This window comes from Solanum pennellii, chromosome 11 (genome assembly GCF_001406875.1).
Source record: "Solanum pennellii chromosome 11, SPENNV200".
Classification (NCBI taxonomy): domain Eukaryota; kingdom Viridiplantae; phylum Streptophyta; class Magnoliopsida; order Solanales; family Solanaceae; genus Solanum; species Solanum pennellii.
In genome coordinates, this window is record NC_028647.1 from 52,046,367 (window position 1) to 52,061,376 (window position 15,010).

Consider the following 15,010-nt stretch of genomic DNA (forward strand, 5'->3'; position numbering starts at 1 on the left):
TAAATATATTTTGGAATACATAGTCCCCATATACTTCTTTTGAAGAAATGAACTTCATAATAATACTACTATTTACTCTTTATTCACCGCCTTAGCCTGCCTGGCTCTATGGGGGCACATCACACCAGTTGTTCCTTCAGGTAAAATTTGACAAACTTTTGGCCTCGTTTTTTTATCTTAAATCAATTTTAACCAGATTATTTTTCTCAAATTCTCTTTAGATTTATGTAACCAACTTGTATACCCAAGATCTTACTTAGAAAACTCAAGAAACAACACTTTAATCATCAAGAAACTCCTAAATGGCAACTCGTGTTTAAGAACAAAAACAATTAAAGAACATTCAAATTCCAATTCTTTTAGAATGATTCACGCTGAATCAAACATACTTGGAACGTGGGTGAACACACACGACATTATGAAAATCTCACATACCTTGTATTATTAAATCCTTGAAGTAATCTGCAATCAACTCCTTACGAAAACGACGAATCTTGATTTTTCTCTTCTCTTTTCTCTAGTCTTCTTTCTCCAAAAACCCTAACTCTACTTGGTGAAAGTGTAAATTGAATCCCATCAGTTTAGCCCTAAAAATGTTACCAATAACTAATTAATTACGTTGGGTAAGGAAAAGACAAAACTGAATTTAAAAAATACGGATTTAAACATTTCTTATTCTAATATCCCAACTTCTAAAAGGCATAACTCACTCATACAAACTCAGAAATGTGCAAACTTGGCAGCGTTGGAAAGATCATTCCAAGAGCATCCCAACCATATTTTGAATTAAACCTAACTCGTCATGACCTAGAAGTTATGACCGTTTTAAAATGACAAGAACTAAACTTTTTCCTAACTTAAACAAATTTTTAAATTTGTGATATTTTAAAAAATGAATATTTTAACTCTTAAGATTCTTCCTAGCTATTTCAATTTCCGATGTATTACAGTATCTCCCCCATGGGAACATTTATTCTATAATGAGATTATTGTTACTAGGATAAGGGAGGTAACATCTAGTTTAAACACCCAACAAGCTAATGCAACAAACAACATGCTCACTCATAATTCAAAGAGTACTAAGAAGAGAATTAGTACCTTTGTCTGCATTTTCTCCGTATTCAAAGATATGTAGGTATCTCTTCTTCATGTACTCTTCAGCTTCCCTAGTGACTTCTTCAACAAATTGGTTCCTTTAAAGGACCTTGGCTGATGCTTTGTCCTCAACTTGAGAATTCGACGAATTAACCGGAACCTCTTCATAAGATAAGATAGCCTTGATCCCAATATTTTTAGCTTGAATGATCAAAGAAGGATCTCCCATGCACTTTTTCTACATGGAGACATGAATCAACGGATTGACTACTGCTAACTCTGGTAGTAGTTCTAACTCATAAGCAACATTGCATACTCTTGGATATTCTGTAAGGACCTATATATTGGGGACTGAGCTTCCCCTTCTTACCAAATCTCACAACACCCTTCATAGGTGAAACTTTCCTGTAACTCCATCATCTACTATTGGTACACAAAACCTACCTTGATATCTCAATACACCATCTCTCACTTGTTCAAAATCCATTACTTTTTGCTTATGAACCTTTGCCTTTAATTAAAGAAAGATAGGGTCTTGGTCTTGCTTTCCTATTACTTCTCACACTAATAATGATTCAAACCTATTCATCACCACTATTCCTCGTTCTGTGGAATCAATTAATCGAACTCCTAATCATTCAAGCCTCTATGAATCTTTTTGCTAACCCTTTCTAATTTTTCTTAATATGGCACCTGTAGAGAACTTGTTCAATGCTTCAACAACAATACTAGTCTTACCTTGGTGATAAACAATACTCTTGTCATAATCTTTGTGTATCTCTAACCACTCTCCCTTTTTAAGATTAAACATTCTAACTAAACACACCCTGAAGACTCTTGTGATCGGTGAACACATTCGCATAAACACCATAAAGATAATAACACCATATTTTTAAAGAGAATACTGCAACAACAAACTCTAAGTTATGGGTTTGGTAATTCTTCTCATGAACTTTCAATTGTCAAGAGGCAAAAGCTATAACTTTGTCATTCTTCATTAACACACAACCTAAACAAACTCTAGATGCATAAAAATATACCACAAAACCTTGAGTACCTTCCGATAAAATCAAAACTTGGAAGTAGTCAACTTCTCTTTCAATTCCTGAAAGCTTTTCTCACAATCTTCATACTATTGTCTACCTCAAATTTGTCAAATAAAACCCTTATCTTGAAAATCTTTCAATTATCCAGTAACACCCAGAATTTTACATGTACTAGTTCTATTTATATAATACTTATAAACTTCCTTGTAGTAAAGTTATGGATTCGGTTTCCTATGCGACTAGTGGAAATATAATAGGTTTAAAATGAACTGTCCATAGATTTTTGTACGATCCTATTAAGTTGACGTCGATTGAAGCATTTAAATTTGAGCTAATAAGGTTGTATTTGAGTCTAAAGTTTACAATGACATAGAGTATATAAGTTTAAAGTTATTAAGGTCTAGAAATGGAATAAAGTATTGAGGTGCTTCCTTGACTTCACTAAGCTAGTAGGTAAGAAGTAGGTGCATCACCTACTTTGAGTTATTGACCATCCTAAAGGACCAAGTAGGTACATCACCTGCTAATACTTTTTTGACCATGTTATTGGGCCAAGTCTACTACACCTACTTGTATTAATCTTGCCTAAGTTGAATAGAAGAATAAGGGGAAAATGGAAAGCCAAGAACCAATCTTCCCAAGCCCATAAGAAATAACTTTAGTAAAAACTAGGCAAATCACATAGTATAAGAAAGAAATTACTTCCTATCCCCACTCTTTCATTAGTTACTAAAAATCCCCCTTTTTAGTGTTTTTCGGATACATAATATTGTAGGTAGATACTTTAATTAATAATGGTTGATACTTAAATTATTAAGTTGTTGTTATCATTTTAAGTATTAAATAAGGGATTAAAAACATAAATAATTGACTTTCACAAACCACGCGTATATTTCTTTCTTCAACCAATCAGTCATAAACCTCTAACTCAATTATAATTTTAAATTTTTCAAATTGTGAAATCTTCTTACTTTTTATTCAAAAAACATTAATGTTTGATTCAAACTATTTTGGAACACAATTTGTGAAGATTCGAAATGAATATTTTGATCTAGTTAAGGCATTTTGGATTATGGAAAAGTGATGTTAGAACCGAGTGATATAGAAGTTATATGATAGTAGTTGGAGAAAATATTTCGTTCGTAAATCTTATTTCAACAATTGCAGCTGAATTGAGTATTGATTAATTGAAATAAAAACATTGAGATCAGATATATTGTTGAATGTTATTTGTCTCCATTGTGTATTCAGAATGTTATGGGGTGAAATTGTAAATAGGAATGATGAAACATCTGGTATAAGATTCGGTATGTATTCACTATGCATTGATACATCGGATAATAGTGATGAGAGACATAAAATTTTGATGCAATAACAGGTGAAGTGTGTGTTGAAGATGAAAAAAGGGACGCAAACATGTACTTTCTTCCTGAAAGATTCTTGTACTTCCTTTTTAGAAGTATTTTTATGCTAAATGTCTAATAATTCTAAAAGTAGATACTTTATGAAGTACTTATAGGTTATTATTTTGTGATGCGAAAAATGAAATATGTTATGTTTTCAGTTCTGGTTACCTTTTTTTATTCTTAACTAGGAAAAACGTCCGCGCTTCGCGCGGTTTGTTTTGTTTAATTAGCTCACTCATTATCATAGGTTAATATTGTTATTTCGTGTGATCACCGTGATTTATTATCAATATATAATATTTTTTTTCCATGTATATCTTCGTAGTAATTGTTGATCATTTTATTAATCATTTGTGCCATATTTCGTTTATGCTCGTTTTTTACATATTCCAAGTTCCCACATTCTTTATTATTTATTTAATTGGCTGTCACAGAATAGGGTCCAATATAAGAGGGGCGTATAAAATGTACACCTAGCGATTCATATATATGTTGTGTATTACAACTTTGAATTACATTAATATTTAATAAGTTAGTCCTATTGAAACACAAAGTCCATATTGTGTGCAATTGTATGTCACAAAATAGGGGCCAATATAAGAGGGGCGTATAAAATGTACACCTAGCGATTCATATATCTGTTGTGTATTACAACTTTAAATTACATTAATATTTAATAAGTTAGTCCTATTGAAACACAAACTCCATATTGTGTGCAATTGTAAGCTCCAGATTCAATTGTCCTTACATTATATGTGATTCATGTTCATATGGTTTCCATATTGTCCTTTGTAAGTTTCGTATAACCATTCGTTATGTGAGTGATCACCTTCAATGTATGTATTTGTAGCTGATGCGTCATTTTTTGGATTGACTATGTTGTTTATAACGTGACATCATGTGTTTCTACAAGTCTTGGATATACATTCTGGAATATTTCTCTGTAAACAATATTTTTAATGTGTGTATGGTCTTCACTGTCCTCGTCTGCATTTAATATTTTCAATCCTTCTCTTGTTGTTACACGTGATGCTGCGACATATAATTGTCCATGTGTGAATACCTGTTTTGGAAGATACAGTCCAACCGTCTGCAGAGTTTGTCCTTGACTTTTATTGATTGTCATGGCATAACAGGTTGCCAAAGGAAGTTGTCGTCTATTAAGCTTGAATGGCCATTTTGAATCATTTGGAGACATGATAATTCTGGGTATTGTGACTGTTGTGCCGATGTTCTTACCAGATATGATGTTTGCATTTACAGACCATTTTCCCAGATGTGTGATCATTAATCTTGTACCGTTGCATAGTCCTTCTGTTTGATTGAGATTTCTAAGAAGCATAACCGGACTTCCTACTTTTAAGTGTATATCATGGTTAGGGATGCCTGAGAATCGTAAGTTATTAAGGAATTCAGTGGGGTACAATATATCTTCCTCATTAGTGTTCACACTTGCTTTGCACACATTGTCAGAGCTGTAGTAGGTTCTTCCTTCCCCTGGTATAATATTCATTATTTTTTCATTTAGATCATGAACCATTTCATTTTTTGGTGTTAGTATGGCTCTTTCTTTCAAGTATGTCGGGTCGTTGTAATTCTGTAATAGAGATGGATATACTGCATCTACAATTGATTCCAATTGATTGTGTGATGGTGCAATGGATATATCAGGCGGTAGCTTAATGAGTTCCATCTTTTTATCAGCATAAACTGATCCATCTCCAATCTGCAATAACCATCTATCAAAACTTGCAATTCTTTCAGCTTCAGAACCCATGACTTTTCCACAAGTAAGACGCATATTTTCCTTCAGTTCATAAATTGAAAAGTAGGGCCACAGGTGCGAATTGTTTAGCGACGCATCAACAATATCAGCTCCTGTTCCTTTTGGAATTACCGGCAGGATTTGTCTGAAATCACCACCACACACGATTGTTAGTCCCCCAAAAGGCCTGTCAGAACTATTTTCATACCTATCTCGAAGAATGTCCCTCAAGCTCTTGTCTAAGGCTTCTAAACAATATTTGTTTGCCATTGGAGCTTCATCCCAAATTATCAAACATGTTTTCTTTAGTAGTTCTGCTAATTGGCTTCCTTGTTTTATGTCACATGTTGACTCGGGTGTGACGTCAAGCGGAATATGGAACCGCGAATGAGCAGTCCTGCCGTTCGGCAACAATAAAGCTGCTATACCTGAAGTGGCGACTGGTAGAACTATTTTTGATTCTGATCTGATTTTTGAAATAATTGTATTCCATAGAAATGTCTTGCCTGTACCACCATGTCCGTGTATAAAAAATAATCTGCCTTCTTTATTATCAACGGATGATATTATTGCCTCATATGCCGGTAATTGAAAACTATTTAATAGTTTAAATGATTTGTCGTGCATTTTTTTTAGTTCACCTTTGTCATAGTCTAGCTCTTCATTAATTAGGCGATTTCCCACATTCCGCATTAATGTATTATCTGGCAGTGGCATCCCTTCTATGTCTCGCAAACTTCTTCCCTGTTTTATGAGCATGTTTTCAATTTCTAACAGGGAATACGCTTCTATTTGTTTGTCAGTTAGTTGCAAATCTTTCAGATGTAAACGCTTTCTCTGCATCGATGTGATATCTTCTGATAATATGTTGTAGTTATTCTCCCAAAGCTTGTGTGAATCTGAAACTTGGCAGTGAATAAGAATAGTCACAAATAGATTGCGCAGTTCATTTCCACTTGCCCATTGGGCAGCCTCTGACAAGCAGTCATTCCACTCCTTGTCGTCATCTAATAAGCCTAATGCGTAGCAAGCCTCTCGATAGGTTTTATAATCTACTCCATTAATTCTTCTTATGCTTTCAAATGAAGTGCAGCCTTTGACAAAATTTAACAACATGCGCAGATAAAAACGCTCTCCACTTGCTGGATGTGCAAAATAGATTCTACCAACTGCCCGACCTTTTTTCCTCCTAGTCCATTTTTTTTTTTTTGCATTCCATACCCACCGTGTAGGAAAATCAGAATATGTTAGATCTCTTGCATCGGGGTACTCTTTGTTTGCTTCAAACCATTCAGTAAATTTTGGTTTTTCAATATCTGGTCTGTTTAATATGCTTTCAGCTCGCCTTGATTCTTCGAATATTATGGTGTTTTGTCCTTGTAAATGGAATGGTAGTCGCTCAACTGCTGGTTGTCTGTAATGTATGTCAAATTGGAATATCCTCCAGCATGCTTCGGTAGCTGAAATGTATCTGCAATCTAGATACTTTCTGATCTCATCGTTGTCTTTTGTTGAATCTGTTGATTCTATTATTGCTGTTGCTCTATCAGACCCTTTATGAACATACTTGAATAGATACTTCACTGACCTTGAGTAGTTGCAGACTTCAACATTTATGTGTGCATTAAATTGCACAAGCAAGTTCCTATTGTACGGAACAACATATCTGTTGTCTAGGCTGGCTCCATTTTTCTTCACTTCAATACCTGTGTTGCGTCTCCTATAAATAGGGAATCCATCCGAATCAAAATTTGTCTGGTCATTGTATTTCTTAGGGAAATGCTTTGTGCACTTCCCTTGTCTCATACATGGGCAGCAGGGATTTAGTTGTCCGCATGGTCCGTGTATCATAAAGTTCTTCACTGCATTATACCCATCTGGATCTTCTTCAAGGTCAGGTATTTCAGCGGATATTAGTCTGTCAATATGTTCCGCTGTAGGATTTTTTTGTGATTCATGAAGGAACAACAATATATGTGCATGTGGCAAGCCTCTTTTCTGGAACTCAATTGTATATATACCTGCATAGTAATGGCTTTGGTTAGGATGTTGGAAGCCGTATTAATTCCTATTTAATATTGTAGTTCCTTCTGTTTTTTTAGGGAGTATTTCTCTTTTCCCGTTCATATAAATTCCAAAATAAAGTATTTCACGTGTATATCATGTATTTCGTGCGTAGTGTAGTTTTTTGTACAGAATTCCCTTGTTTAATTCTTGGTAAATTGGGTGGTGCATCTGGCTATTTTAAGGTGGATATTTCCTTGTCTTAGTTGGCACTATTTAGTAAACTATTTTGTAATATGTTAATACATTTTTAGATGATGCATACAGTGCGCTAAAGTATGGAGGTATATAAGAGTATTTGATAGAAAGAACTTACATGCTATTACTGTCCCGAATGGTTTATCTTTTTTAATATGTTGCATTAGTTGGGCTAGCTTGATCTGGAAAACCCTGCATATGATGTCTACCCGACTACCATCGTCATGTTGACCAATTAGGTGAAACATTGCCTTTATTTCTGGCCACTTTGGGTTACATGTGAAGGTAAGAAATAAATTCGGGTATCCAGCCCATCTACATATAGCCATTGCATCTTGATAATTTTGTGCCCTGTAGCGAGGTCCACCCGTGTGTGACGAAGGTAATATAATTGTTTTCCCGACCTGTGAACAATCAGAATCTCCACGCACAACAGCATCCATTAAGCCCCCAAAAAGATCAGCCCGAAGCTTTGGTTGGTTATTGCGTATATATCTAAATCGCTCCTCTTCAATTGCCATGTAACCATCCACAATGTACTGCTGCAGTAGCCTGCCAGCCGGTATAAGTGTGCGCCCCTCATTAAGCCGTTGTTGTATGCGGTATCCATAATATTGTCTCATTGTCATGTGCTCTCGTGTGTAAGTTTTTTGGCTTTGAGACACCAATTGTATTCCCAGTCTATATCCATCTTCACCGTATGGGTGTATTAATGGGTAAGTCATTGACATGAAACTTGGGTGCAAATCGGTGATCCTTTGGAGCCCATTTTTGCGGTGTTCAACAATAACATCTCGCTGGAAGTTGGCATCTGTAAGATCGCCAATGATCAATCCAGCTACTTCTGAAGCCGTAGGTATATTGTATTGCCGACCGTCGTTAATCCTTTCTGATAGAAGACGTAGGCGAAACTCTGTTTGTGGTTGTTCTCTATATCTATCCCTTGCCATACGAAATGATTTTACCAGAACATTATGCTCGTTGAGCATTTCACATATTCCCTGAACAATGTCTACTTGAACTTCTTCATGCATTAGACTGTTGATTCGATTTTTTATTTCATTGTCCGTATCATATATATATAGTTGTGCAAATTGTGGTTTTTTCCCAATTTCAGGTAAGAGAGAGCCAATATGATGATAATTATGTCCACTGATTCTGAATACATAAGCACCTTTTGTACGATTTATTGATTTGTCAACTCGGCCTCCCATAGATGTAAATGCGAACATGGAGTTGTATACCCTGATATTTTTTCTAAAGTGTACACCTATTTGTCCGGATGTAGTGCTCAAAAGATATTGAAGGTAGGGTGGTGGTTGGCTCAGTAATGGTAAACGAACACGACCTTCCATACAACATATTGAAAATTTGGGTTGTCGTGTATTTGTACTTTTGATTGTCCGTTCTTCATACCATAGAATTGCTCCGCAATATTGGCAGGTGTAGGTTGGAGGGCCTAAATTCCAAGCTTTCTTGTATGCACCTGTCATAGAAGATTGTAGCTAATGAGTTTAACTATTATATGCACAAATATTGAATTTCCTAACCTTATGTAGAGTTAGGTGCATAGGTTATAATGTATCAAATTATAAGTTTTTTAAATGTACTTGTTTTCTGGCAAATGACAGGGTTGCTGCCTCTGTGATACTGATTTGGATTTGATACGTCTTCATATTCATCCATAACCGAATCATAGGACTGGTTAGGTTGGATCCCTGTAAAATAGTTTTGAAAATGTTAGTTACTAAGTATTGTACATCTGAGAAGTTGTTTATTAGTAAAGAATGGGTTCATTTAATTTCTAGCAATCATATTTCTCTGTTTATTGTTTTATGTGTCAGGCATTCACATAATGTAAGAGAAGGGAGTTACATAGTAACAGATAATGTGCATGTGTAATTGATATATTTTATCACGTTTTTTAGTTTTTATATTTCTTACGTATGAAGTAGTATACAATTTAACTAATTGGGTCGGGTGTGGTGGTATGTTCGAGTTAATTTGAACGTACCATGTATGTGTTGTTGCCGTTTTATAGTTGTGATATTAGTTAGTTTCATCTCGTTTGCCATTTTTTTGAGAAAACGTACAACCAAATCCGCTTGCTTCTGTGTTTGATCTTTGTATTTCCTCTGAAGTAATGTGAGTTTCCTCTTCAGGCGAGAATACTTTGGCAGTAATTTTCTTATATTTACTAATTCCTCTGTCTGCGTATTATAGGTTGTTGTTAATGTATTACTCTTCATATTTTTTTTGGACTTCCTGTATTTGCTTTCTAAATGAGGTAGAATTTGGTGTAGTTCCTGAATGTCGGAGGAAATATCTGTAGACCCACAAAATGCCTTAATACTGTGTGTTATCAAATCCATTATGTCTGGCCCCATGATCTGGTAATTCTGAATTTTTTAAAAAATTTATGTTGGTAAGAATACTGGCCAATATATGGTGTACTGATTTTTTAGTGTAGTGCAATAGATTTGATGGTAAGATTTCTGCCCAATCTGGTTCTCTTGATAGAGCAATGTGTTGCAATAGATTTCGTAGTAGCAGAAGGTTCTATTTTAGTTGTGTTATGAAGAAAGTAATTGTTTGTTCCTATTTTATATCAATAGGAATCAGTGTAAATTAACCGTATGAAAGGACACACCATTTCGTTCTGGGGGTTGGAATTGGTGTGTTTTAAGTGTTCGAAAGGACACAACGTTTCGGTGCGGCAGAGTTGAGTAGTCCATTAAGACAGTCAGTTGTCATGTCGTTTTGTTTTCGTAGTTGATTCTTTTTATTTAGTTTTAACTAATTAGTTTCATTGTGGTTTATGTGTTGAACCGCATATTTTTTAGTACTCCAGAGATGTTGTGGGGATTATGTGGTGGAATATGTTGCGATTGTCAAATACGTTATTTTGTATAGTGTCTGCCTTTTATACTCGCATCGCAAATATGAAAGATGACTTAAAACATGATGAGACTGAGACACTTCTAAATGGAGCTCCTTCTGAATGAGTTATTTCTTCATGGTTCATTTTTATACATATAGTTTTAGATAATTGGAATTAAGACGTTTTTGAAATTCTGTTTGGCTCTTCTTCATAGATCAAAAGCTCCTCATGAATTGCACTTATGCCTGTGTTCTTGGGCTGTCTAAGAATATGACTTTTAAAAATGATATGGAAAAAGATTTTACGTGTCTGTTGGTTGAATCTCTGCTGAGTTTTGCTTTATCTTAGAATGTAACTTAGCTATCACTCAAGTGTGTAGTCTGTTCATGTCTGTGTGATAGAAAATATGGTGACAGAACATTAATTCAATGCCTGAATATGCCCTTTGTTTTCTCAAAGAAGAATGCTGATATTATTTTCCTTAAACATAAAGTGACTGATGGAAGAAAATTTTTTAAATTTGAACATTTTATGTACAAGAGACATATAAAGAAACAAAAAATCACTTGCAAAACTAATTCATCAGCAAAAACAAAGTGAGAAAATGATCTTCTCAAACATGACTTGTATCTACAGCCATTGGACTCTACCGAGTATCTATTACGGCAATGAAACTAATCCCTGCTAAAGAGGAAAAATATCAAATCTTAGTACCTAGTATTACAAGATCTCATGAATTGTGAAATGATAAAATTGTCATTTCAGATGATTTACAGCCACCACAAACAATGTCTGCGAAGATGGCTCTAGTTTTGTATCTGTTTAGTAAGTGTTTTGAGTTTTGTATGCAGGTTTATGGGCCTCGTAATGACGGCGAAAGTGAGTTATATTTGTTTGCTGGAATAGCAAATGCAATATTTTAATAGTCTGGCGGTGAAAAGCAGAATGCAGCAATTCAGCATGAGATTTGGAGAGGTGCAAGGGCCATACAGAAAGCTGCTCATGCAACAACTTTGTATCTTTATAACAGATACAGTATATTCTGTAAGGCAGCATATGCGAAGTTGAAAGAAAATGCTGAGTCGGTTGTCACAGCTATTCACTGTAAGTTGACTCCTTGGCAGTAAAGTTTAGAGTTGATGTTTGTTGCTTCCAACTATTTTTTTTTGTGTACCAATCTACTCTTTTGATTCAGGGGCTGATGCACTTGAAGCTGCTATCGCTGCTGTTAGTAAATATGGAGGAGCTAGTGCTGGTTATCGTACCCTTTTAGATGCTCTTATACGCAAATGCAATATTTTAATAGTCTGGCGGTGAAAAGCAGAATGCAGCAATTCAGCATGAGATTTGGAGAGGTGCAAGGGCCATACAGAAAGCTGCTCATGCAACAACTTTGTATCTTTGTTTGACTTCTCCGAAAATGGTTTTGTAATTATTGCATTTTATTGTTCAACTATGCGGTAACGACTCCCAACAAAGTGTAATATGTTTGTGGGTGAGGATTTTCAAAATACCGTAAGTTGAGCGACTAATTGTGAACTTGATAAGTAGCTACGCATAACTTGAGGAGCAAAATGTGTGTTGGGAGATGGCATATATAAACAACTCAACTTTGATAGAAATGTGCATTTAGTAATGAAAGATTATTTGACACTAAACTAAACCTAATCACCTACCATAACAAACATCAACTATATATAGCCACTGTTAAACAAAAAAACTTGTCACTTTTTGATCAAACTAATAATGTTAAGGTCCCTAGCATAAAAATAACTCTACTTTGTCCTTTTTATGGTGTCATCATCACTCTCTTCACTGTCAGCTATAAATAAGTTCCTTCGCTTCTTGAACTTTCTTGAATAAACTCTTTGTTTGGAAATGAAAGTGTCTTCTTCATCAGAAAGTTCTTTAGAGTAGTCTGTGTTTAATCCTTCCGCATTGAAGTCTGTTTGTTCAGTGGAATCTTCCAATTTCTCTTTACCCTGTACAGTAAAAACCATTCCAATAATTAAGGAGGGTTTATGTTGAATGGATGGTATAGAAGATGACTGATTTACTATCAAGAGAGTTCGAATTTGACAAAAAAAAAACACTGTATACCTTAACCCTTTTGTCTTTGTTTATGCGGTGCTGCAATTCTAATTCTTCATCAGGCACATAAACTTTTGTGACTGTATAGTTTTCCAGCCCTTCTTTCAAATTGAAACTGCTCAATTTGAGTCTGAAGACCAATTCCATCCCGCAAAGACTTTGAATCTGGGGCGTTATATTACTCTCGCTTTTGGACAAACGATTAACCAACTTGTGAGCAGAAGTATCAAGAAGTTTTTCAGCGACTCCATTAAACAGGACCAAAGTAGTGTTCCCACCATTGTCCTTGACGTTAATGTGGATTTTAAACCTGTGTGAGTATAAAACGTTAGTGTTCCTTCAAATATAAGGTGTGAATAGAATGTTTATTAGTTGCTTACCTAATCAATGGTAAGTCACATTGTTTGTTGCACTTCTGGCATGTGTAGACACCATTTGAGGATTCAACTTTCTTGTTGCAGAAGTTACATGAAATGTAATACCAATCAAAGAAATTCTCTATTGCAGTGATCTGCGCGCGGAGTGTAACCACACATTCCTACCATATGAATAATGAAGATAGATACATTAAAACATATAAACATCGGTACACATATTTAAAAGAGGAAGTATGTTGATAAAAGGAAAGGTGATTTTTGTTTGAAGGGTTATTATGGTACTAACCTCTATGTCGGGACTCCATTCAGAATCTAATAATTCTGCAACAGTCATCCTGTTTTCAAACATAGCTTGTGCATTGGGAACGTTACTTGAGTTTCCACTCGCAATAGTTACAATATCAACTGACTTCTTTGAGAATTTATGAAGCAAGGCGGTGATGTTGTCCATTTTAAGATTGACATAAATTTTACTTGCAGCGGTGGTGGCAAAAGTTAGTTCGCCTATTATGAAATAAACAACAACTTAATTGTCATAACGGCATATACATGTCACTACTATAATGTTGCAGCATGTTCAGAATAAGTACATACCTCTGAATTCTTTGACCGTTGTAGCAGTGATAATGACAATGTAGGGTCCAAAATCGTTGGGATACACATAGGGGTAAAATGATTCGCCATGGTCCTCCCACAAAGTTATCCTTGCTTTGATAGTCAGATCATCTCTAAAAGATAATTGTAATGTGTTACACAGTGAATCAATGAGTTTTGATGCTGCAATTTGGGGATGAATGAATATGAACGTAAATGAGTTAAGAAAGTTACGGATCGGTTAAAATGTGTATGTCGCGCTTCTGCCATTTTGAACCCACACTTTCTACATCACCATTTCCGCATAAGCATCCAACAACATCTACAAGTTAGGAGGGGAATTATTCATTGTATACGGTCCACACAGCGTCTAACATAAATGAAAGGAATAAATATACCTGACAGTAGAATGTTGTTGTTGATCCTTGAGCGAATAACTTCTGGTTGAATAAACTGAAAACCATTCTGAGGGATATGGACAATATCATCCTGTAGTTTTTGGATGGCAATTTTCCGCAAAAATGTTATTTTAAAGTTCGACTGTACTGGTCTGTAGTCACCGGTTAATGCTGAAACTTTGAAGTTTCTAATAATGACTGCAAATCCTTCACTCAACTTATCACGAAACTTATTGACTTGGTTCTTCCATATTATTGCGTGCATCAAAGTTCCCTGAGAGAAGTCAATGTGGAAGACACTGCATAATAACGATATTAAAAATAAGAAGCGGAGGATGTGAAGTATGCATACCTTTTCATCAATTAGTATCATGTCAAGGCTTATCATTTCTGGGCTGCGCTTGAAATTAATAAATTCCCACTGCCGACAGACTCGGACTCTAATCAGCCAGTCATCGCGAGTAGCATCCAAATCAGAAAGAAGTGAATAGGCCATGTTTAGATTTCTTTGGCAGAAAGTAGAAGACTGTTTATAATTGTAGTCAGAAAGACTCTTTGGCAGAAAGTAGAAGACTGTTTATATTTTTAGTCAGAAAGAAGCGATAGAGAATGGGTGCTACGAAGGGTGTTAGCCATTTTATAAAGAGGTTGAAACCGTTGACGATGAGGCGTGTTGTTTCGGAGAAGGCAGAATGAATGGTTGTTTCCGGCGAAAGGACACGTTGTGTGAAGAAGGAAAAACAGAAAGTAAAACGACAGATTGTTTGGGTTGAAGAGGCGGCTGGTGTGGGGGATCATTTTAAAAAGGGTATTTTAGGGAATATTGTAAAGTGGAAGGGTTTTCTGGATGGGGAAGCTGCCACGTAGGCGACAATAAAATTTTCTTTTATATATATATATGATTTTTGATAAAGTTAGTTTGGTATGCATTGTTGTGTGTGTGACACTTAGTTTGGTATGCATTGTTGTGTGTGTGATACTTAGTTGTTTGTAAATTTTGTATTGGATAGAATAATAGTATCAATAGTTGTGATATGTGCCAAAGTTAAAAGAGACGACATATAAACAAGGTATCATTTGAAGCAACGATATATC

The 15,010-nt window shown here is 35.3% G+C and overlaps 2 protein-coding genes across 2 annotated transcripts; both read right to left on the reverse strand.

The window, feature by feature from the left end:
- Positions 1 to 1,195: 1,195 nt before the first annotated feature.
- LOC107003921 lies at positions 1,196 to 8,788 on the reverse strand. Its single transcript, XM_015202168.1, has 3 exons — positions 7,693 to 8,788; positions 4,611 to 7,333; positions 1,196 to 1,333 (listed from the first exon to the last, which is right to left on the reverse strand). Exons 1-3 carry the CDS (start codon positions 8,786 to 8,788, stop codon positions 1,196 to 1,198), a joined length of 3,957 nt encoding a protein of 1,318 aa, XP_015057654.1.
- Positions 8,789 to 12,230: 3,442 nt separating this feature from the next.
- On the reverse strand, positions 12,231 to 14,411 carry LOC107003922 (replication factor A protein 1-like). Its single transcript, XM_015202169.1, has 8 exons — positions 14,268 to 14,411; positions 13,916 to 14,189; positions 13,752 to 13,803; positions 13,518 to 13,651; positions 13,210 to 13,427; positions 12,927 to 13,084; positions 12,556 to 12,856; positions 12,231 to 12,437 (listed from the first exon to the last, which is right to left on the reverse strand). The coding sequence occupies exons 1-8, from the start codon at positions 14,409 to 14,411 to the stop codon at positions 12,231 to 12,233; spliced, it is 1,488 nt and encodes a 495-aa protein (XP_015057655.1).
- Positions 14,412 to 15,010: the final 599 nt, after the last annotated feature.